Source organism: Fundulus heteroclitus, chromosome 21 (assembly GCF_011125445.2).
Source record: "Fundulus heteroclitus isolate FHET01 chromosome 21, MU-UCD_Fhet_4.1, whole genome shotgun sequence".
Taxonomy (NCBI): Eukaryota; Metazoa; Chordata; class Actinopteri; order Cyprinodontiformes; family Fundulidae; genus Fundulus; species Fundulus heteroclitus.
In genome coordinates this window covers 11,962,425-11,987,315 of record NC_046381.1, presented here as the reverse complement: position 1 = coordinate 11,987,315, position 24,891 = coordinate 11,962,425, and the positions used below count along the sequence as shown (strand labels likewise).

The 24,891-nt window shown below is 42.3% G+C and overlaps 2 protein-coding genes across 2 annotated transcripts in view; one reads left to right on the top strand and one right to left on the bottom strand.

Annotated features, from left to right (window-relative positions):
* acad11 (acyl-CoA dehydrogenase family, member 11) overlaps positions 1 to 24,891 on the bottom strand; it is a 39,851-nt gene that overhangs the window by 4,445 nt on the left and 10,515 nt on the right. Inside the window, exons 12-14 of the mRNA XM_012853143.3 lie at positions 23,459 to 23,566; positions 19,309 to 19,407; positions 803 to 872 (exon numbers count right to left, since the gene is read on the bottom strand). Of these exons, the coding sequence (XP_012708597.2) occupies positions 803 to 872; positions 19,309 to 19,407; positions 23,459 to 23,566 (277 nt within the window). The remainder of the gene's footprint in view (positions 1 to 802; positions 873 to 19,308; positions 19,408 to 23,458; positions 23,567 to 24,891) is intronic.
* On the top strand, positions 6,465 to 12,212 carry ackr4b (atypical chemokine receptor 4b). The gene is made up of 2 exons (XM_012853144.3): positions 6,465 to 6,641; positions 9,663 to 12,212. The coding sequence occupies exon 2, from the start codon at positions 9,668 to 9,670 to the stop codon at positions 10,781 to 10,783; it is 1,116 nt and encodes a 371-aa protein (XP_012708598.2). The 5' UTR covers positions 6,465 to 6,641; positions 9,663 to 9,667; the 3' UTR covers positions 10,784 to 12,212.

The following is a 24,891-nucleotide window of genomic DNA, read 5'->3' as shown; positions in this document are numbered from 1 at the left end:
GAGAAATGCATAACCGTTTTTATTGCATAGAAACATGATATAAATAATCCACTATTCAATAGAAACATGCAGGTAATCAGGGGAGATCACCGTTGCAAGATAACAGCACTGAAGATATCTGATACTACTTTTTTTTCCCGGCCACTGAAAAGTTCCCCTGATTCAGTGCTTCTCTTTCCTTGGCGGAGCCATTGAAGGCGATTTGCATTATTCACATTATTTAATGCAAATAATGTGATCTCTCTTTTTACTCGATAGAAGGTATTCCCAGCTAAGAGCCTCCATGTTTAACCGTGTTTCTTTCCTGGATGTACTGCAGCAGTTGGCTGTACGTATTCAGTCCTTTTCCTTCTACCCCGTTGAAAGTACTCATGGTTCAGCGTTTGTCTTTCTGTGTCTGATCTGTGCTCTGTGGGAGGTACCTCCTGTTGAGAGGGAGGGGTTCCTCTCTACTGTCACCACTTGCTTGCTCTGCTTAGATAGAGAGCTTCTTACAAACTGGCAAATATCTGGTAAATAATCCACTAAAAGTGACTGGTGCTTTGGTAAAATTTTGATTTGGGTTGGACTGTACAGAACTGGATCTGAATGCGGCTAGATAATTGGACAGAAACAAAGTGGCCTGGTTTGAATAGAATCTAAATAAATTTTTTATATCTGAACTGGACCTGGTCGTTTTGAGCTCTTATCAGGCATGAGATTAATTTAATCAAACAACCTTTTTTATGCAAACAGCTAAAACGTTTAACTAAACCTGCATGCAAATCATGAAAAAAAAAAAACATGTCACAACACGACTGACCTGTTGCGGCCATCCTCAGAGCCGCTCCGGCACATCACAATGGCCACTTTACATCTGACACTGCCGGCACCTGAGAACACAAAGCACAAATCCTGAGCCCGATTTCAACTCATGTTCAGTTGCGTCACTGCGGTGGACCTAGAAAAAATAAAATAAAAGACGTAATTAACAATCCACACGCTGGTCCCGTCCTTCACCACTCCGCGACCTGAAATTACCAGGAAAGCAGTGCCTGTTACTCCCTGGGAACTGCTGAGCTTGAGAGAGATTAACAACGGGGAAAGCCACAGGTTGATTTACATTTCCGCAGTTGGATTCTTTTCAGCTTTTAGCGGCTTATTGGAAACAGACCACGTTTGTTTGAGAGTGAGCAAAATTCTGTTTCCTTTCTCGTTTTTTTTAATGCAAAAAAGCTAAAGCTGCTGTTCAACACTGCCACTAGAGGGCACTATCCTATGCTGAATCCTAAACAGCATGTCACTAACCAGGAAAGCGTGAGCGTAGAGAGATGAATGGCTCCAGTGGGCGTTTAGATGCTGCGCATTGCAAAAGTATTCACACATTTTTTTTCACATTACAGCCACAAATGTTAATGCATTTAAATTGGATTTTATGCGATAAACTGACACAAAGCTGTAAAGTGAATATAGGAGGATGGAGCTGCATAGATCCACTGCTCAGGTGGAAGAATCTGTCACAGAATGACTATTAGAGGCACACTCCACAAATCTGGCCTTTATGGTTTACCGTTTACAGTTCGCCACAGGCCAGGTAGCAGACACAGCAAGTGGAAGAAGGTGCTCAGGTGGGTTAAGGCAAAAATGTTTGGCCGACATGCAATATGCTGTGTGTGCTTTTGTACTGATGCGTCGCTGTGAAACAAAGTGGTGGCAGCATCATGCTGTGGGGATACTTTTCTTAAGCAGGGAAGATTTTTTTAAAAGACCCGGTTCAGTGACGGTGTAGGTACCAGATTGGCTCGGGTGCTACCCGATGACGTCAATGTATGGCAACTCAACTCAAACAAACTAGATTATGCGCCCGCGGTCTCCATTTGTTACAAATCAATTTTATTTTGTTAATTTACGGTTATTTTCCTGTAAATTAGTCGAGGCATGAAAACTTTTAACATCATTTTGGAATACTTGTGTGGTAGTCTGACAATTTAATCGGTAATTTTGCAGGATCAAAGAAGTTACAACCTTAGAGAAATTTAATTCCTCCAATTTTTTTTAATTTGTGAAGGGAAACTAAACCATAAACTCATTTCATTTTTAATAAAAGTCAGCAGCCAAATTTAATTTTATCACGGCATTCATCACTGTAAAATCAATAACGTTCATTCCTCCTTTTTGTACTGATGTTGTTCTTTCTGATCACATGTTTTTTTATTATTCCAGATGAAATTGTGATGAATTTGATTATTTTTTTATTGTGGTATTTGGTACATTTAAGATATATGCTGGATAAATTAGTCTGGCTAGCCCTTCCATTTTTGTTAACAATATTCTTCCAAACATTGAGCCAATTGTCAAATATTTGTTGTTGTTTTTTTATTTGTAAAATGGCTTGAATATTTGTTCAAGCTTTTAAGAAAAAAGAAACCGCTAAATTAACTTAATAAAATTGATTCGTTACAAATGCAGACCGCGGGCTCTATGTAGTTTGTTTGAGTGGTGTTGCCATAAGGTGACGTCATCGGGAGGCGCAAGGCCCACGGAGAATCTGGTGACGTCATCGGGAGGCGCAGGGACCATGGCGATTTTCTTCGTAAAATTGTCCGTTTACAAACCGCAATCCCGCTCTCGAATAAAACCTACACCCCGCTATAATTACTTTAGTAAGTTGTCCAGACCAATTACAATATTTTGCGCAATTGAGCAAACGTTAAACCAACAATGTATAGTGACGTCATCAGAAGACGCAGGACCCGAGTCAATCTGGCAGCCCGAGTCAATCTGGTACCTACAACGGCACTACGGTCCAAAGTAGCGGGTCTCTGAAATGTGGCAGGACTTCTATGTTATTTTGTTTATTTGAATTTTTTTTTCCTTTTGTTGTTTGTGTTTTCTGTCTCTTGGCCATGTTTACCTAAAAAAAAAAAAAAAAAAATCTTTTTGCAAACTTTTGAAGCTTCAGAGATGTGATACCAAACAGCTGATCCATGCATTACTTTGGCATTTCCTGGGTTAGAGGTCCGCTTCAGGTCACGCCCATGAGGCCTAATGTACACATGGTGTGGACCGATGGTCTGACTTCCTGTCTAGATTCTTGTCGAGCTGGAACATCGGTCCCCTAAGGACCAGACATATGGTCACCAGACAGGAACAGACCAGAGGACATGAGTATTTTATGAATATCACAGCATGATAATCTCAGCACGACTGCATGCAAACTCTTTCAACCAATTCACTCTGACAGATGTTTAGTCTCCAAGCGGCCTGTAAAGAAGTCAAACAAACATTAACTGATCGTACCAGCCTCGTAACCACGAGTGCAAAATATACAAACTACTCCACCCCGTGAACCACATCAAGGGAAGCCTGTTTGGCCCAGTGCAAGTTCCAGTCTTCCCCGTATAACTCTTGCATAAGTCGCATGGAGCGTGAGCCAAGGTGATCGTGCCCAAACATGTCCCCTGAAAACAGGCGTCCCAGATTACAGCAGTGACAAAAATCATTTCATGTTGCCCTGTTTCGTTTTTAAGTCACCGTATCATCCTTCAAAAGGAAGTGGTTCTGTAGGCAAGGAGTCTGTCTGGACATTATTTTTTGCTATTTACTTAATTTCCGTTGGGTGTTTGGATGTTATTATGACCCCGACACGTGGCAGGCTGAAAAGAATCTGTCCTAAATGGACGATATCAGGGAAACATTTAATTTATTTATTTATATATATATATATATATATATATATATATATATATTTATTATTTCCTTCCCATCCTTTTCATCCCACCCCTCTTTCTGAAGGTTAGCATCTCAGCCACTAAAAACACACGAGTGGTTTGTTGACTCCGCCCACAGAGCAGCTCTACGAACACAAGGCAGGTGAGAACAGCAAAACCTCGCATCCAATCAGTCTTTTGGGATTGCGATAATGCACATACTGGTATTTTGCGCATGTTATTAAAACAGAAGGGAAGCACAAAGAGCAGAAACACATCAAATATGTCCTCCTAACCTGTGGGTACCCTAACTGGGCGTTTGTCAAATCAGCGAGAAAATCCAAAAGACACGCTGCAGAACATAATGGTGAGAAGAATAAACGCGAAAACATCGCCATCCCATATGTTGCTGGAGTCTCTGAAAAACTCAAGAGGATTTTCTCCAAACACAAAATCCCAGTCCATTTCAAACCAAACAGGACCCTCAGACAGAGGCTGGTGCATCCCAAGGACAAAACCCCCAGAAGGACCCAGGTTTCAACTTTCAAAAACTTACAACACAGCAATAGGTTTGATTTCTTCCAATTTTCACCTCAATCCTCACCTCCATTCAGGTGATCACAACATCTCCTCTCTGTAAGCCAGGCCAATGATGACCCTAACAACTGCCCATTGCTAAGGGGTGTATTTGTTTCGGTTTAATTTGCATGTTATCTAAGCCATTACAAGGGTTTTTGGGCAATAATATAAAGCTTGGGTGTAACACTACATCGATCCACATCGACATATCAATTTAATGATTAACGATCCAATTAGATCGATGCAAAATTAAAATATTATCCATATCGTGATTTTTAAATTACGCCTTTATTTTGAAATTCAGGCATGAGACTGTAGTGAACAGAGGTGATATATTATAAAAAAAATTTAAATTAGAGGAGTGCTGTTTTTGATTTAGATGCCTGAAACCCGCAAGGGGTTAGAAATAAAATGGTCAAATCATATTTGGGTTCTCTTGTCAGTTGACATGGATGTAAATAATAGTCTAAATTGGGCAGATGATATCACCATATTGATCGGATCGATCGGAAATCGTAACAGACTTTGTGATATCGGCAAATATATTGTTTTATGAAATTTTTATTCAGGTTCGGAAGAGATCGGCAAGACACAGATAAGGACTCAAACACTGTTTCTATTAGGATAATAGTGCCCATATTTATTATTCCCCACAGAATACAGCAACACAAAACAGCAAGCACTTTTTGAACACTATTTCTGCTAGGACAACTATGTCCTTCATTATCCCCACAAAATATAGCAAAGTAGCAAGCATTAACACTATTCCTGCTAGGATAACTATGTCCTTCATTATCCCCACAAAATATAGCAAAGTAGCAAGCATTAACACTATTCCTGCTAGGATAACTATGTCCTTCATTATCCCCACAGAATATAGCAACACAAACAGCAAGCACTTCGCACACGCAAAGTAGCAAGTACTTAAAGCAACATTGCTTTCAGACAAGCGTGATGTTCCATCCCTTACCCTGGCACAGAACTGGGAAGCCGGTCAGTCCGGTAAGAGCACAATCCACGCAGCCGGGCGTCCACTCGGACCCACGGTAGACTTCATCGACTGAGGGCGGTTCCCTCCTTTTTATACCCATAAACAAAGTATCAGATGGGAGCGAGAGTGGCCAGTTCTCTCTCTCAGCTGATCTGTTCGTCCCGTTTCCAAAACATGTTTCCAAAACAAAAACTGTTCCCAGCATATCAGCAGTGTGCGAAGCAAAATAACATTGCAAACTCAGAATACAGCAAATATAAGCAAACTACGGAATACAGAATCAATCTTTCCCACAACACATTGTCATAGGTTCCCACCACAAGTTAAAACACGTTATAGCAAAATAACACGTGGTTCTCGGTTTTATGTGAGAAACATATTAACAGAGCACGAGCATATATGTTGCTCTTAGTTTAAAACTAATCGCTATGATATTGTATTGTGATAACGCTGGTGGTTTACACCCCTACTATGTGCTGCCTGAACGTGATAGGATCCATCATGCCTTAAATCAATTATGAAAGCTATGGCCATACCCACGTACATATATAGACCCATACCTATGGGTAGCATTGCATCATGTGGCTCGAAGGAGGGGCACAGCATGGACATACTGTGCGCTAAGCTAATAACAGCCAGTGTGTTAGCTATTTAGACCAGGAGGTTTTTCTCCCAGAGGGGAACTTTAATGACCATTTAATGTTGCTCTCAAACATTTATGCATTTAAAATAAACAAATGATATATATAAAAATAAATAAATAATCTGCCCCTGACACTACACGGTAACCGGACCCAACCAACTATGGGCCTAAACTGCCAAGCGATACACACAGACAAAGTCAATAACAATGAAAACCAGAAATTAATTAACTAATATAAACAGGTTTAGAACAGGAAACGATGGATCACATGATTCTTCAAACCTTCCCAAACACAGTAACGCCACCATGGGCGCTTCCTTCCTCGTGTAACAAACACATGACAGAAAGTCAAACTAGCCATTAATCTAAAAAGACAGAGGAAAAATTAAAAAAACAATGATTTGCATAGACCAATAAATCAAGACACAGGGATTCTTAGTCATCCAGGGCATGCATTCTGGAAATGACCCACACACACACAAACACGCGCACACACACACACACACACACAGAAATGTGTTCAGAGCTACGTGGAGAAGGGACACGCTCCTCGTGCCGGCAGTGCAGAGAGGAGGGTTGGCTCAGAAGCACAGATTAGTAACTTCAGAGCAGGAGAATAACACAGGCGTGCCTCCTCAGGACGGAGAATACTTTCTGTGCGGCTTTTACAGGAGATTTTTCTGATCTTTACAAATCTCAGGAAAAAAAAAAAACACTAAAAAAACCCAGCTGATAGCAGGTAAGGCACTTTCTCATTTGACCCATTTAATTTCTGTAACCAAAGAGCTCTGAGCTCATAGAGCTCTAGTGTCAAATCTTGTCTGATTGTTTTAATTTAGATCGTTAATTATGAATGAGAAATCTCTTCTATGTTCTTCACGCACAGTTTAGCACAGAAACGAGTCTGGTTTATGTTTAAATAGGAGTTTGCTTGACAGTTGGATTTGAAGTCAAAGTCCTCCTTTGTAGGTTTTATGACGTTATTACCCCTAGTGAGTGAAGTCATGATATGTTTGATTTGTTATCATTACCTCACAAACGCAGCTCTGGAAGGGAGTGTTTTTTTTGCCATTTGGGAAACAGTTTTCAGAGCCTGATCAAAAAGTTGATTTGTGCAGTTTATTTCGAAATCTACACCTATGATCGCATAGACTTAGATGAATTTTACTCTTACTCTGTTACTATAATAACCCCATGCTAGGCAGACAAAAACAGAATAGCTAGGCTTGAATAACATTAGAATCAGAAAACCCCAGGGGGTGGGTGGGGGTATACAAATAGAAGAAAACATTTTTAAAAAGTACAAAAGAAGGTAAAAAAAAATCCAATAAAATCGAATTATCAGGTTGAAAGTTAATGCAAAAGAATAATACTTTTTGCAGTTAAAACCAAACGTGTGTATTAAATAGTATTTTAGTGCAACGTAAATAAGAGTGAAGATTTCCGATGCCCAAGCTAGTCCTTTTTAAATCACCATTCAGATATTTCCTAATTGTTCTGTATTTGCCTTGCCAAAACCAAAACAAGCTACCGCGAAAGAAAAAAAAAAACAGCAAGTTTGAACCTGCTGGAAGGGACACGCAGCTGTTGACAGTGGCAAATGCCTGGCATTTTTCTCAATATTCAAGAGAACATCTGCTGCAGTCGCTGCCACTCCTCCCACACGGAACATTGTTGTTATTATTATATAACCGAAATGGACACACTTTGCCAGAGGAACGACTCCCGTAATGTCACGGAGAACAGCTCCCCGCCAGAAAAGGAAGGCAAAAATATTCAAAGTATGCAAAATATCCCAATAATTCCCCCAGGAATTATGTCATGCGTCTCATAACTTGTTTTTTCTTTTCGGCTGCACAGGTTCTCAAACTCTGCTTTGACTGAATCAAATGACATGGACACAATCTGCTGTATTAATTAGACTCGTAACAAAAAGATTAGTCAGAAACATTTGTCCAGGAAAAGTCTCCAGGATTTCTCTTTTTTTTTTGTCATAATTGATCGATTAGGGATTTACGGTCCTTTGTGGTTCATATTTTTCCCCAGCCGACAGGACGTGGATAGCAATGATGTTTTGCGCAGTTTGTCATGAAAACATCTAATTTGCGGGACTTCTGGTTGTAGGATTCGATTTTAAAAACAACACATTTACATTTTACGCTTTAAAAGACAGTTCTCTTTTACGCCAATAAAACTGCATGCAGCCATCACGGACTTAGACCCTCCACCAGGAGGCAGCAGACAGGTGTGGGGGAGTCCAACCTGCAGGTTTCTGAGTAAGGTAGACTTATTTAAAGAGGCAGAGCTCTCCAAAAACCAGCGCATTACAATAGATGAAGGCTTTGTGTGGTTGGAAAAGCGCAGCTCAGCCCACACTCACCCAGGGCCGCCCTCTCCCCGCGCAGTGAACTTTCAGGGAGCGGACGATCGACATGGTCACGACTACGACTCAAAAGCCTCACATCACAGGGATGTCCTGTTGAAGCGGCGCACGCAGCGTCCAGCAGCAACAGCGTTTTGAACAGGGAGGGGGGGATGTCTGTGCGTCATCCTCATTACTCGCTTCACACATTTCCTGTTGTTCTTGATTTGCTCCTGCAGGCATTATGAGAAAAAAGAAGCTAGGCTGCACAATTACCTGACGTGAAAACTCTAAATATGGCCTTTTAAATGGAGGTAAAGTTAGCAGTTAACAGCTTTTATGGTGGCTTCTAAAAACATGACAGATTTAATGAGGATACGCTTGTTTCCACTGAGGGCCCCCACTAATGAAGCTGGCTTCTCCTGGAGTTTGCGGGTCACTCGGCATCCCTCGCTGCATGTGAACCGAAGTTAAATTAGACACGCTCCAAGTCTGCTCGATGGTTTTCTTTCTCCTCCCTCCGCAGAGTTTCGCCCTCTGCTGTTGTTCAGGCCGACACTCCACACCAGGCAGGACTTTAGGACTGAAGCGGGGAAGATTCCTTTGAACACGGACAGAATCTCCATTTCCTGTTCCCCACACACAGGGCCTCGCTAAAGTACTCACGTCCCTTTAACTTATTCAAATGTCGTCACATTCCAACCTACACTTCTGGGTATTTTACACCAACACAAGGGGAAGGGAAATGATATATGCCTTTCTAAGTTGTTGTTTTTATGTGATTGGAAATCGTGAAGAATGTGGTGTGCATCTGCATTTTGCAGCCTCCAATATTTGTTTTTCCAGTATTGCCCTGGGTTTAGCTCCTTCTGTCCTCTCACCAACTCTGACAAAGTTCCCTGACCCTCCTGCAGAAAAGCATCCCTGCAGCATGGTGCAGCCACCGTGGATGGATGCATGGGCGATGTGTTCAGGCTGTGCAAGAGTTAGTTTTCCACCAATCACAGCTTGTTGCGTGTACCTTGGTACAGTTTGGCTTCATCAGCCAAAAACACAGTTTTAGCGATAACTATAGCAAAATTAGCGTTGATGAACGTAATGAGACGTAAATGGACTAAAGTTTGTGGTTGCAACGTAACAAAAGCAGAAAAAGGAGCATGAGTATTTCTGCCAGGAACAGGAGTTTGCCATTAACGGCAGAGATGAAATGCGGTCTGGAGAGTGCTGTGAAAAAAAAAAAAAAAAAAGGGAACGTTGTGTGTGTTTTGACGCGCGATTAACGTGCAGAAAAAATGTCGGCGTTATGGTATAACAAAGCTAACGCGTTATTAACGCGTTAAAACGGACAGCCCTAGTTTGAATCGATGCATCTTTAACCTCTGCTCTTTTCCTGTGCAGGAACCATGGAGGACTTCTACACCACGGAGGAAGGCGACATGTATGTCAACGATACATACGACTACGACTACGAACACAGCCTGTGTGAGAAGGATTCGGTACGCTCTTTTGGCAGCGTCTTCCTCCCGATCATCTACGCCCTGGCTTTGGTGGTGGGCCTGGCGGGGAACGCCCTGGTAGTGGTGGTTTACACGTCCCGCTTGAGACTCCGGACCCTCACCGACATGTGCATCCTCAACCTGGCCATCTCAGACGTGCTGCTGCTCTTCACCCTGCCGTTCTGGGCCGCCGACGCCGTCCACGGCTGGAGGCTGGGCGTCGCCGCCTGCAAGATCAACTCCTTCCTCTACAGCACCAACTTCAGCTGCGGTATGCTGCTGCTGGCCTGCATAAGCGTGGATCGCTATTGGGCGGTGGCCCAAAACTCAGCGGGCAGGACTGGGACGAGCTCGCGGGTCAGGAGGCAGTGGCTCATTGTGTGTGGTGCACTGTGGGCTTTAGCCAGCTTCTTTGCCCTGCCTGAACTCATCTTCTCCACAGTGAAGGAGAACCATCACAGGACCAGCTGCACGGCTAGCTATCCGCCCAGCATGGCCCGACCGGCGAAAGCTGCCCTAGAGCTGCTGGAGGTGATCCTCCGCTTCCTCCTGCCTTTCCTGGTCATGGTGTTCTGCTACTCATGCGTAGGGCGGGCCCTGACCAAGGCCGCCGGGGTGCGCAGAGAACGGAAGTGGCGCGCCCTGCGGGTCCTCCTGGCCGTCGTGGCCGTGTTCCTGCTCACCCAGCTGCCCTACAACATCGTCAAGCTGTGCCGAGCGATGGACATCATCTACCACCTCGTCACGGACTGCGAAGTCAGCAAGGGCTTGGACCGCGCCCAGCAGGTGACGGAGAGCCTGGCGCTGGCCCACGCCTGCATCAACCCCGTCCTCTACGCCTTCATCGGGTCATCCTTCAGAGGGCACGTCCTGAAGGCGGCCAAGCACCTGGGACAGAGACTCGGGAGACACTCCAGGCAAGTCAACGAAGAGCCCGCGGTGGAGATCGCGCTCCGCTCACCGAGCCAGAACCCGTCTGAGTCTGGCTCCGAGGACCAGGACACCAGCACCTTCACCATCTGAGACTCCAGCGGGCACCGGGCCAGCCATCTTTATTGGCACGCTTGGTAAATATGTGTAAAAAGGCTGAAAGGCATTTCATTTTTACTGCAGAAGCATATTTTCAAACAAAGACATTGAAAAAGCCAACATTTCAGTGGGGTGGGGGTGGGGGAGGTACTGAGAATACTTTGTGCAAACCCCCTTTTGCCCATAGAGAAGCACTCAGACGTATGCTATAACATCTGATACAGATGGACCATCCCACAGCATCAGCACCCTCGGTTGCCTCACATCCTTTTGTTCAGCTCAGCCTCCAGGTTTTCTACCAGATTCAGGTCTGGGGGCTGAGACGGTCATAGATTCAGTGCCTGGTAAACAATTTCAGTGCTGATTTGGCCTTTTGCTATGGATCACTATTCTCCTAAAAGACCTGAAATCTGGTATTTTAAAGACTTCATGATGCCTATGCACAGTGGACGTTAGGTGCTTTCACGCATTGCTTCTCACCATTTGCTGTTGAAAGGGTTGCATTTTGAAGCAGAGTTTCTCAAACCTGGCATGTTTACTATCGCGACTGTAGGTGATGGTTTTCGTTGAGACTTGGTGAGTTAGCTTTGGAGCTCCCTGTTGGTGACCCACTCCTCGCCGTGTTTGGTGCCAAGATAAATACGGGTCCCGGTTCAACACGGTGGACAGCGGCTAAAGCAGATGCATCGCTGTGTTATGACGCCTATTATACAGAAATTCATGGATTACTAATTAGAAGTTCCTAGACACTCGATCAGCTTTAAAAATCATGCATTTAAAAAGGCTCCAGTTACATTTAGAGGTGCGAATAACTGTGGCGGCAGTGATTTTGTTGAAATCTATAATTCAATGGATCCCGCCCCGCTGAATAAATGTATTTGAATTAAAGGTTGGATTTTAAATTTCTTTACAGGGCTTCTTCAAGTCAAACTTATTTTAAATATAGACCTCCATGACTAAAGGACAAATTATTTAACTTATATTTAACTTACTTGATAACAAGTTCAAAGTAACTGTCGAGCTAATTTGGTGTTTCCTGCCGTGCGTCTAAGTGCTCTCACACCGAGGCCACCTAACGTCGCCGCCTGTAGAGTACGTTACGGCAGCTTTTTATCAAACATCTAAAATATTCTGCGACAAAGGAGCTGCTAGTAAAAACTTTGACAATACTTACATTAATATTAATTGCCTAAGCATACAGTTGAGTCAGATTTAGTAGAATGTTTATTTTGTAGGTTTGGGGAGGAATGCCTTCTGACCGGTTCGTTTCATCGGGGCGTAAATAAATATAAACTCTTTATTCAGAATAAATAAAGGCTGCCAGAGTATTTCCCACGGAAGAAGCAGTAACAACAATAATAACAAAAAACTGCTTTAACGTTTTTTTAATCATTTAATTTTTTTTGTCATTTTATACTGTCTAATTTGTAAAACATAATTTAATTTAAAATGTGTAATTAAAAAAGTTATTTTTAACAGTTTCTTTGTATTTTTTTCTCCCCTTACCTTTATTTTCCATCCCAAACATGTACATTTAGATGTAAACAGATGGACTTTATACAGTGCTTTCATTTTACAAACAGCGCCCTCAAGGAGCTTTAGTCACAAAGAAAAGATTTATGCACCGGTAAGCAGAACGGCGGGCAACCTGGGGTGGATGCAAGTGGCAGGACAAAACTGGAATTGAAACCCACAACTTTCTGATTGCAAAGCTGCTACTTTTCTTTATGAGCCACCCACACAACTTCGCTAAATCTAACTATAGAGAAAGCTTTTGTCTGAAGCCTTACCTTAATATTATCAAAATTAGGTGCTTCACAGTCCTTGCACAAACCCTGTTATTAGTTTTGCAGCTTGAGATTATCCTTCTGCAATAAAAGGTGAATTTATCTTACACATCTTTGCCACAGGCACCGATTAAAATGTCTGACACAGCATGTAGGCAAAACTTGTGTCTAATTACATGATATATATATATAAATATTTACATGCATGCAAGCTAGACACGAGTGGCCACACATATCGAGTCATAGTCTGAAAATTATATGTGAAGTAACCTTATATGCACTAAGCTATGTATTTTGTATAAATGATGTATTTTCTTAAATAAAGGAACAAAGCCTCTAGCAGCATGCGTCTGTTACAATTAAACCCAGCTGAACCACAGAGCTGCTCGGGGGAACCATTCGCGACGACTCCGGTCCAACTTTGCAATCAGCTCCGTCTCCCAAAAGCTCATCTGCATCGCATTTCATCACATCCTGTGGCTTTGGTTTCGGGATGGGATGACGGATGGCTCGGCTGCACAGTGGGTGACCCATTGAGTCGAAAAACACTTGGCATGCAAAGACAGGCCAGCTCGCAGCAGGAAGGACCCCTCCGTGCCATCGGAGCAGTAAACAGCAAAGACGCATGTTCCTTAGAGGAGCTTAAAGCCTAACCGCTGTTTTTCATCCACTTATATTTGTTTATTTCAATAAAATAAAGTTTGAAAGAACGAATGATTTGCAGTAGAAAAGATCTTCCCTTCTGATGTGTGTGTTTTTTTCTTGAATGATAACATCATGCACCATAGTGTCAGACTAATCCTGATAGACATGAAATCTTGGCTCAGAGAGCTGGTTGGCCGCGGTCCAGTGGTTAACAGTTTGTTTAAGCATCTTCACACGACAACAAAGAACGTTCAGCTTGTTTTGGCAAAGCCTCCTCTTTGGATCCACCACAGATACTTCCGAAAGACACAAAGCATTGTGTTCAGTTTAGTTTTGCGTGTTCGGCAGCCATCAGTCCACCTGACTGCTCTCCGAAGCCTGACGCATGCTGGCTCTCGCGTCAGAAAACACAGATGATTAGACGGCAACTTTGTTTTTTTTAGTTCAATCCAAACCTAATGCTTTGTGCAGATCACAGAAAACAGAAACAATAGATTACAGAAAACTACGTGAGGTGAAGGTACGCGGCCTTGCAGAGGTATTAACGGCCCTTGAACATCTCACAGATTGTCCCATTGCAACCACAACATGATGTGTAGTTGCGAAGAGGAAGAAAAAGTCGCACGGTTTTTAAAAATGTTTTAACAAATATAGTTCTTTTGTATTTGGCTTCGTTAACCCATGAATAAAATCCAGCGCTACAAATTGTCTTCTGACTTCACCTAACTAATAAGCAGCCAACCTGTGTGTGATCTAGAGTATAAACGTAGCCGTCCTGTGAAGGTCTCAGAGGTTTAACGTCGTGACAACCAGAAAACACAGGAAGTTGGTGTTAAAGCAGTTTCCCCGGCACTGAACACTTCAAAGAGCGCTGTTCAATTCATCACCCGCAAGTGGAAAGCGTGTAGCACAGCTGAAAGCCTTATTGGGCCCGGACTGTCCAGCAGACAGGCCGACCGAGGGGAGCGTTATTCAGAGAACCAGACATCCACAGCTCAGGCAGAAAGGTTTAAAGTTTGATTGAAGTCATGTAGGAAACACAGCAAACACGTCCAAGAAGGTCTGATTGGATCAATGTTTTCTGGCCTGCATGCAAAAAACTACAGCTAAACACTGCAGCTCCTCAAATGCATCATTCCTACAGCGAGACATGGCGGTGGCAGCATTATGCTGGGGGATGCTGCTGTTTAGTGGGACCAGAGAAGCTGGGTCAGAGTTGATGATGTAATACTTGAACAACACATGTTAAAAGAGTTGAGACTGGAGCAGAGGTTAGGTATCCCATAGGACGATCCACAACATCCAGTGAGAACCACCGTGGTTTGAATTCATGTGTTAAAACGACCATGACTAATCTAATTAAGAAATCTAAAACAAGATTTGAAATTTGACTGATGTTCCCCCTTCCCATCTGACTATCCCAGAGCGCTTGTGCAAAGAATGGGACAAAATTCTAGTCTGGATGGGTCTAAATGTGCAAAGCTGCTGGAAACGAAGCCCAACAGGCATGCAGACTCAGCTGCAGCAAAACGTGATCTACAAAGTATTCAGTCAGGACAGCTAAAAACAAAACCAAATGACATTTGTCCAGATTTTTATTTATAAAAAGAATTTCTAAAGAATCTGGAAAACCCTGTATTTTACTTCCACATGATAAAAATGCATGGCTTCACTGGAAAAGGGGAACTAAAAGTAAAATTCTCTTGAAATTTGTGTATTTTTGCTTGATTTGAGCAGCTAAATAAGACTATTTGTCAATGGAATCAGTAATTTAACTATAAGATAATTAAACATCCTACACTTGAAATAAGATGGAGATGTGTTGTTCATATTTTAAGTTCAAAAATCTTATTCCATTGACAAATAGTCTTATTTACCTGTTCAAATCAAGGAAAAATACACTAATTTCAAGAAAATCTTACTTACCGGTACTGTTAGTTCCTTTTTTGCAGTGTTTTTGTTGATCTACCACATGAAATCCTGATAAAATACAAGCAATAAAGGCTAAAGACAAACTTGATGTCGGTTGTTTGAAGTTTACATAAAAAAAGACAGAGAAAGTCAAAGAAAGGACTTGCAGTTTAACTCTAAGAATCACCTGAAGCAAAAGCACGCTTCTGCTTTTCTGAAGAGCGCTTCTGACTAATTCCTCCAGAAAAAACAAGTTGAAGCAGATATCTAAAGTTTGAAAGAGAGAAAATATGGAAAAACTTCTAGTCCCCCCCTCACCACCTCAACCGCCAGGACTGAAGAGATAACAAGTCTGGGAGTAATTTCAGCGCATTATCATGCCCAAGGGACAGAATTATATAGTTTCCCCATCACAGAGCTGCACTGACAACCTCTATGCACCCTTTCATTTACAAACCACGTTTAAAAGCTTTACCGTAAAAAATGGTGAAGGTGAAAACTGCATCTAAATGTGCTGCGTGTGGTCGGGTGGATCTCTAATAAGTGTAAGGGGGGGGGGGGGGGGAGCACTGCAAAAACAGAACTAGAAATAAGTAAAATGTTCTTAAAATCAGTGTATTTGTCCTTTATTTGAGCAGGTAAATAAGATTATTTGCCAATGAAATAAGTTTTTTGCACTTAAAATAGGAACAATCATCTCCATCATCTTATTTCAAGTGCAGGATATCCAATTATCTTATTTTAGGGATCAAAATACTCATTCCATTGGCAGATAATCTTATTTACCTGTTAAAATCAGGGAAAAACACACTAACTTCAAGAACATTTTACTTATTTTTAGATTCGTTTTTGCAGTGGGTGCAGTGAAAGGATAAACTAAATTGTTCCTCTGAACACGAAACTCCTGCTGGTGAAGGTCCTTTTGGTTTAATTATGGAAAAATATGCTCAAAACAGTAGATTCCCCCGTCCTCTCCAGCATTACTCTGGGACACACCCGGAGCATGTCACCCAGGAACCAGCCTCGGTTACTGGAAACAATGACTCGACCACAGAGACATTACCTTGGAAACATTAACTTACAACAGCCCTGTCAAGTTTCACTTGTTTTTTCCCCTTCCTTGGTAAAGTTAAACGGATTGGGTTTGGATTTTGTGACTCACAGGGGGGGAAAAAAAGGGATTTCCATTTTTTTTTTTTGCACGTTTCAGGGGAAACCAGCCATGTTATTGCTGCTAACAGGAAGATATATATTTCTGCTGCCAGAGGCCCTTCCAACAACGTCTTTCCATCGCAGGGCATTCTAGATCCAAGGAAAGGAGGAAGAGCTTCAATGCAGATGTGTGACAGACCTAAACCAGGAACTGTGGAATGATGGCCTGGGGGGGGAAACAACTTAACTCAGGGGAAGAACTGAAGTGAAAATGAAAAGACAGAAAAGAAACAAGCCAGTTGTTTCCCTGATGAGAATAAAAACCCCAGGTTACACACACGTACAAAGAAAAACAAGGAAATCCTTCATAAAAAGGATAAAACACATCTCTGTACTTCTAGGTTTTAAAATCCAAATAGCGTTTTGCAAACTCGACATTTACGTTTGTGTCGGTACGACAGAAAATTATAATTTTTTTCCCCCGGACACGCCTCCCAAACAAGCGGTTGGTAAGTAGACGGCATCCGGTGGCTGCCATGGGAACGCCAAGATGCCACTCCCTGTTATGTTCTGCAACGGTGAACTTCGGATTTGTGTTTATTCCACCTTCCTCATCACGCCCGTCGCTGTGTGAGAGTTTGGCGAGACGACCCGGGGGACGGTTGTCATCCCGCCGCGTTGCCTTCCACTTCCCGTTGTTTCAAAATTTAATCGGCGCTCTGGCTGTGCATGCGGGCAGGTTTAGACCGGTAGCTATTTTTCTGGTAACAATTTCCTGACTTTGTAAGGATCGACACGTGTTCTGCTTTACCGGAGCGCAGCGGTCCAGAAAAACAAAAGATTTTTGCGGCAGGAAAACTGGTGTGTAACTTTTCCGGTTAGGTGCTCACAATTTTTTTTTTACCTTACTCAGTCACAATATCTCATATTTGAAAGTATTATTCATTCCATCATGATGTGTAGTAAAGTTTTATTTTGTACCGCAATTAGAGTTATGCTTATGATTATTATATCTGTTGAGCTTTTTAAAACTGCTCTAAACGACAGTATACAGTATTTGCTTAACATTTCCACCAGGTCTGCCTGAATGGGACCCCACGGCTGAGCAAGATTACCTGTATTATAAAACGTTAAATAAAATAACTAAATAAGAAGTTAGAAAAGTTTAATAACGTCTGGATTTTTTTTCTAAGACACCGACTCCAGTTTCACACGTAAATCTAAGCAGAAAGTGATGATTTTGCTGTTGGAAAAAATAAATGAAAAAACAACAAAACAAAACCTGGCGGCTCTATTTCTGTCTGCAGTGCATCGCTCATGGAGCACTCCACATGTTGGCTTCAGCTTTCTTTCAACGAGTGGCAACTAAAGTTGAGAATTAAATGAAGAACTGAAGAGTTTATGACATCGTATGCTCAGAGTTGCATGTTTATGGCTCGTATTGCAAAGGTTTAAAGGAAGCTGCGCCTCAGCTGATCCGCTAAATACAAATGATCTAAACATTGCTTGAGGAAAAACTATTAAAAAAACTCTCTTGACTTTCGGCTTTGTTGCCATTAGTCCCTAAAAAAATAGAAAAATAAGAAAAAAAAAGAAAGCATATCAGACAAACTGATAATGAGTTGAACAGCCGAGACGTTTCTGGAGGCCGCATCCATCCATGGAAATAAAACCTTAGCGTTACCAGCGCAACCAAGTGAACGTTACATAAGTAAATAAGAAATGGTCGCACTAGAGACGGATTGTTTTGTTGTATCCGTGATCAGACTCATCACACCCTGGAGCCCCACACAGGCATGTTCTGAAAAAAAAAAAAAAACAAAAAAAAAAACACAGGTCTCTGACTCACGCCTCATTCCTACTTCAGGGAAACAGGAAAGCATGGATGTTTAGCTAAAAGTGCCTAAAAAAAACACATTTATTAGAAATTCAACTGTTACATTTGTTTAATAGGAATTATTAGAGCTACTAGTAATTTAAGCATTTATTTTCCTAACATGGGATTTATTCCCCTCCATAAAATAAAGGTTGTATTTTAGGTGTGTTTTTTTTTTACTGTGAGTTTATTCTGATGCAATGAAAGCCAATTTTTCTTTAAGGCCCATTTACACTTCTTGACTACGGATTGGCGCAGCATGTAAAGGCATTATTGGCTTTGGTTCAGAAATAGATTAAAGATTTCTGACTTGTGTTAAATAACATGTTCTAAACACATTTATGGTTTACAGGTGCCGGGAAACATGTTTTGCTTCGTTTCACCGTGATGATCTATTTTAACCCCACTCTGACATTTTCTTTTTGTTTTAGGAAAAAAATATATAGTTTAGTTTTGAAGAGAGATAGATGAGACTGTAAACAAAGAAGCAAAAAAAACAACATAAAAATGAACAACAAATTCATGAAGGCTCAGTAACGCGCTTTTAGCCTTTTAACATTTAACCATAAAACGTGCCGCCTTCCGTCTTCAGACCAAGTGAACTCCTTTTAAATGACTAACTTGATTGTTAACATTTATTTTCACTCACACACGCACAGATTATGGGTTACAGCTGGAATCCATGACCTTATACCGTGTCAATCTTCTGGCAAGAAGAAGAAGAAAAAAAAAAAAACACCTTATTTTTCTCCAAAAAAAAAGAAAAACAAAAAGCCACATTCAACACTTTTGAGCTCATTAAATGTGTTTAGGTTATATAACATGTATTGTGTGAGTCATCTGCCCCTTTTTTATTGCCCATATGCAAGCACTTTGGGTTCATATGCGTCCCGTCAGGGCTCTGCTGGCATCACGTCTTGTTTACATCTGAAGCCGTCCCTTTCGAGGGACGAGCGTTTGGGTGGACGGTAAAATGTCCCCCCTTGTTTTATGAGTTTGTTCCACTTTATACAACGCTATCAAACAAGCTGTGTTATTCCAAATAAAACTACTTGTTCAGGATTGAACACGTTTTAAGCTCTCTGAGTGCATTTTTACATCCCGAGGAGTAAAGAAACCTTTTTTATTGGGTTATTCAGAGTACTCACCACTGCTCCACCACTTTTTTCCGTTTATGACGTAGGTGCTGTTGTCCCTGTGGAGAGTGCACTCCATGTTGGCCGCGTCGCTGGAAGCAACGTCGGGCTCTGGTGGGGAAGAAAATGAGTCAATGAGGCTCCCAGGGGCTTTTACCGTCTATCCCGTGTCTTTGTTTTATGCTCAAATTCCGGCTAAACCCGCGGTTAGTCATCAATGTAAATAAAACAAAAGGCCAAATCCAAAATGTTTACCCTCACATCCTCCAGTGGAAGAGTTAACCCCCCTTTCCAGGAACAAACAAACAAACAAAACCCCAGCCATGGCTGTTCAGGAAAACCTCAGGGACGTTCGCACTCTGCGTAATCACCTCTAGCCTCAGCCGGGTCACCGTTTGCAAGCAGTGTGGGAAGCACAGGGCCGGAAAACAGGGCGATATCTCTCAGTATGGAGCTCGGTGTTTGTTGCTGTTGGCAGGTAAGGCTTTGAAACGGGTGTTTTGCAGCGTCGGCGGCAGCTGAGAGGCGTCTAAACTGGCTCGCGTCGCACCACAACCATCCCGGGAATCCAGACGGAAGAATCCGGAGGAGAGGAAGTGGAGGATTTTGTAGGAGCGGTTCAGAAATGTCTAGTTTGCAGCTTTTTAATCAGTACGGCTGTGAATATCTGTGTTCATGCCCTCCTTTGTAATGTCCGATTCCTACCGCTTGAGGCTGTTCAGATCTGTCATGTTGCAAATACAAACTTTTTTCATTGGGATTTTACCTTGGATAAAGAAAACATGCATCTGAAATTTACAGTTTCAACTCTGGCCAATTCTTAAATAGATTTTGGTGTTCTTTCAGTATTGCCCTTCATTTCACACAATCCATCTTCCCTTCCCTGAACGGCCTCAACTGTATCCCCACAGCATGATGCTGCCACTACCAAGTTCCACAGTGGGGAGGGAAAGTTCAGGCCAACATTTCACATGTAGGCCAAAAAGTTTGGTTTTGGTCTCTTTGAACCAGAGAACTTCCCTTATACCTGAGCTGTGGATCTCTGCAGCTCCTCTAACGTTACCATAAGCCTGTCTAACCCATTTTAAGCTTCTCCGACCGTGTTCTGCATGTTCTGGTAGGTTTGCAGCTGTTACCAGTTTCAGACGATGGGTTAAACGGGGCTCTGTTTGACTGTGGAAGATGTAAATGGGCTCTTTCTGCATCTGAATACCAGGAAAGCTTGAGGACCTGAAGGTATTCACTGCAAAAAGGGAACTAAAAGTAAAAAACTTCTTGAAATTTGTTTATTTGTCCTTGATTTAAGAGTAGGAATTCCTTTATTATCCCTCAATGGGAAAATAAGCAGGCAAGTTTAAATAATCTGCAAATTGAGTAAGATTTTTGCTCTTAAAGTAGGAATAACTCATCTCCATCAGCTTATTTCAAGTGCAGTATATCTAATTATCTTATTTTAGGAATCAAAATACTCATTCTAATGGCAGATGACCTTATTTACCCACTCAAATCAAGGTCAAATACACAAATTTCAAGAGAATCTGACTTACCTTTAGTTCCCTTTTTGCGGTGTCCCCCTCATGCCTGAGAGCTTGCGCTGAGCAACTGCACCCCCCCATCTTCACTTGGATCTTTAAAAAGTCTCTGGAACTGTGTGAGGTTTCCTCGTGCTTAAAATGCTCCACCATTAAACCCGGTCCCCGAGAGATGCACCATCACAGGGTTAAATGACTACAGGGTCTGTAGCCTTGATCTCTGTGGTCAGGAAATCCTTGAGCGACTGCGGTTGGAGCATCTGAAGGACGTCACAGACCCACTGCTGAAACTCAATGCAATTTACTCATCGGCGAAAACAGTTCAGCAGAGGATGCAGTCAACCTGGGGCCACCCTTCATCCTGCCCCCACCTCGACCACCCAGGGGCCTACGCCATGTTTGTGGACTTCAGCTCAGCCTTCAACACCGTCAACCCAGTCCTCCTCCACCACCAGAAGCTCATCCAGCTCACAGTGCCGCCCGCCACCGGTCATTGGATCACCAGCTTCCTGACTGGCCGGCAGCAGCAGCAGCTGAAACCCGGGGAGCATCTTCTTCTCCACGAGAACCATCAGCACCGGTGCCCCACAGGGGTGTGTTCTCTCCCCACTCCTCTTCTCCCTCTACACAAAGGGCTGCGCCTCAGCAGACCCAGTTTGCCGATGACACCGCTGTCCGTGGTCTGATCCAGGAGAAGCGGTGGGTCAGCTGGTCCACTGGTGCGTTCAGAAACACTTAAAGCTGAACCCGCTCAACACTGTGGATATGACAATGGCCTTTAGGAGAACTCGGCCCGCTCTGCCTCCCCTTACCCTCCTCAACAACACTGTCTCTGCTGTGGATCACTTCCAGTGCCTAGGAGCCACACTGTCAGCCAGTTTCTCTCATCCACAAAACAGGACAGGTCCAATCTACAGCGAACAAGTAGATCTGCAGAGAGGACCAGGTCAGGGCTGACCTTCCTTGTACAGGTCTAGGCTCAGGACGAAGGCAGCTATCACTGCAGCTACCGCACATCCCGGACCCAAACCGGTCACACTTTTATCTTCGGGTCAGCGATACAGAGCTCTATTTGCGACGAGCAGCTGCCACAGAAACAGTTTCTTCATCCAGGCTGTCTCTTTGGTAAACATAATGGACATCTCACAGCCTAAGAAGTGAGCTACCCTGCTGTGAAAAGAATGAAGCATGTAAGCTCATAAACTAACTGCGGTCTGCATTTAGAGGAACGTCTTCACACTTGACTGCACAGAATCCTCCCTCACACAAATGCTCGAGTCTCTTCTGCCATGTTGCATTTTAGATCTTCAAGGCTGAGGTTCAAAAATATGTGTGACTTAATCCCATTAAATTTGGGGGAAAGACCCGTTGAAAGGAGGAGGAGGCGGCCTATGGGGCTGATCTGGAGGTCTCCTTCTGTGTTTAAAGCCGTTTTCTTCACTGTCGGCGCAGAAGTTGCACCAGAAGACAAACAGATGAGCTCTTCTGTGAAAATTACGTTCGGGAATAAAAAAAACTCTGATATTTAATACATTTTTAGCTTCAACGTCCATTTTTCTGCTCTGAAGTTATTTGATAATCTAGCATGTAGTTTATCTCAATCTAGGAAATGTAAACCAGATATTTTACATCAAGGTGTTGAATCCAGATAAATTTTCCCCTAAGGGGGCAACATTTTTCTTTTAAAGAAAAGAAAATAGATCTGCCTCTTACGGTGGTCAGCAGATAACATCCTATATTATCAGTTAAAACACGGAGCACTGAGCTAAACATCTCAACTTTAATGAGCGGAAAAAAAGCTCCGTCTGAGTGGAAATATTCAGATGCTGGAAAAACAGACACATAGGAGATTTAATATTGATGATGGATGGCATAGCGTTTGCTTTTTGACCAATGATTTAATAAATAAATAAATCAGAGTCCAATGAATGAAAAGTGACTGAGAATGAATTTGCAGAAAGAACAGGCAACCAAATCAAATTAGCCCATAACACATCCTACGGGAGAACAGCCGCTCAACACTGTCCTGTTGTGATTGGACAGCTTAAATGCATGTTTACACCAGATATGAACGGCCTCTAAATGGTGCTACTGAAGTGCTTCAAACGGCACCCCTTAAATAGCAAAGCTCTTCCTCATCACTGCAAAAACGGACCTACAAATAAGTTAAATGTTCTTAAAATTTGTGTTTTTGTCCAAGATTTGAGCAGGTAAATAAGATGATCTGCCAATGGAATGAGTATTTTGACCCCCTAAAATAAGATAATTAGCCATCCTGCCCTTGAAATAAGATGATGGAGATGAGTTGCTCCTATTTTAAGTGCAAAAATCTCATTCCATTGGCAGATCATCTTATTTACCCACTCAAATCAAGGACAGATACACTCATTTTAAGAAAAATGTTACTTATTTTTAGTTCCATTTTTGCAGTGTATACTTCACTTTATTTGCACATACAGCATCCCTCCCATCTTTCATCATCCCTCATAAAGTGACGATTTACTAATTATTTCTTCACATCAGATATTTTTCCACCCACTAATTTAAATGAACTTCATTTAAAGGTTAGATTTCTCTAAAATATTCAGCCTGAGGTTTTGCTACCGCAGCAAAAGAGCAGATGGTCATACCTGTCATGCAGAAGCAGGAGCGGATTTCTCCACTCAGCAGAGGCTCCAGCCACTTCTTCTTCTGCTCCTCGGTGCCAAACATATGGAGCACCTCCATGTTTCCTGTGTCTGTGGGAAAACACCATTACGTATGTTACTGGGGAATTTGCTGCTCTCCACATACCAATTCTTAAAGTTTGAGTTCTTTGATTAAAGAGATTTCTTTTTAAACTGAGGCAACGGATGAAAAAAAAAATCTAAAATGTAGTGGCGTACACAAGTATTTTGTGTCATTTTCCCAAGTTGCACTCATAAACGTCAAAAGCAGCCTATTGCAGTTTTTTATCAGACAGACCAGCACAAAGTGGAGCCTCGTTGTTAAGTGGAAGGAAAAGTCTCATTTGTCTTCAAGAGGTGGCACAAATAAAAGGGAGCATTTGTATTCAGCGCCGTTTAGCCCTACATAAAACCAGTGGAACTAATTCCTTTCAAAGCTCGCCTAATTAGTATAAACAGAGTCCTCCTGTCAGTAACTAAGGCTACGTTCACCCTGCAGCCTGAAGTGACCCGATTCCGATTTTTCTGCCCATATGCGACCTGGATCTGATCTTTTCATGACAGTCTGAACAACACAGATCGGATTTTTTCAAATGCGACCTGTGTCTGTACTAGGGGTGGGTATTGCCAAAGAAATCACGATTCGATTTGAATCACGATTCACATGCCACGATGCGATTCTATCACGATGCATCACGATACTTGAATTATTGCAATGCATCGCAATATTTTCACTGAACACTGTTAGAAAAAAAATACAGCCATTACCAGGGACTGACTGGCTGTGTATGATCTGGATAGTGTCTTCAGTTGATACATAACTGAAAGCAACTGAATTCATACATAGCTGTATTTATTGAAACGACTTTTGGAGGTATTGCCATGAAAATAAATATTGCTATTACTATTACTGGAGTGGAGATACTGACAAAAAGTGCTTAGGATTTATACAACTTAAAATAACAAAATAAGGATAATCAGTGCCGTTTACATGTCCTCAGTGGTCCTTTAAACTAATGAAATGAAAACATTCAAATGTTTGCGCGTGTAGATGTTGGGGCTAGCTTGCAATCGAATGTCGTTTGTTAAATCAGTGCTTGCGGTGCTGGCGGCCCTTGTTTTTCTGGATGGCGCCTCTGCATGTGTGCCTTTAAGTTTGTTGTGTTCCAACAGTATTTCAGTAAGATGTAACAGTGTTTGCAAATTGCATGAGTCATATCAATTTTGTTTTTACCTTTTTTGTTTTTAAAGCCAAAATGCGTCCAAACATCTGACTTGACATGTGATGGAGTCGGGCGAATGTTCTCAGTCTCCTCCACGTTTTGTTTATGAATGACTCGTCGCAGTATCCCACAGCCGGAAATGCTTGTGACACAAGGCAGCGGGCGTCAACACAT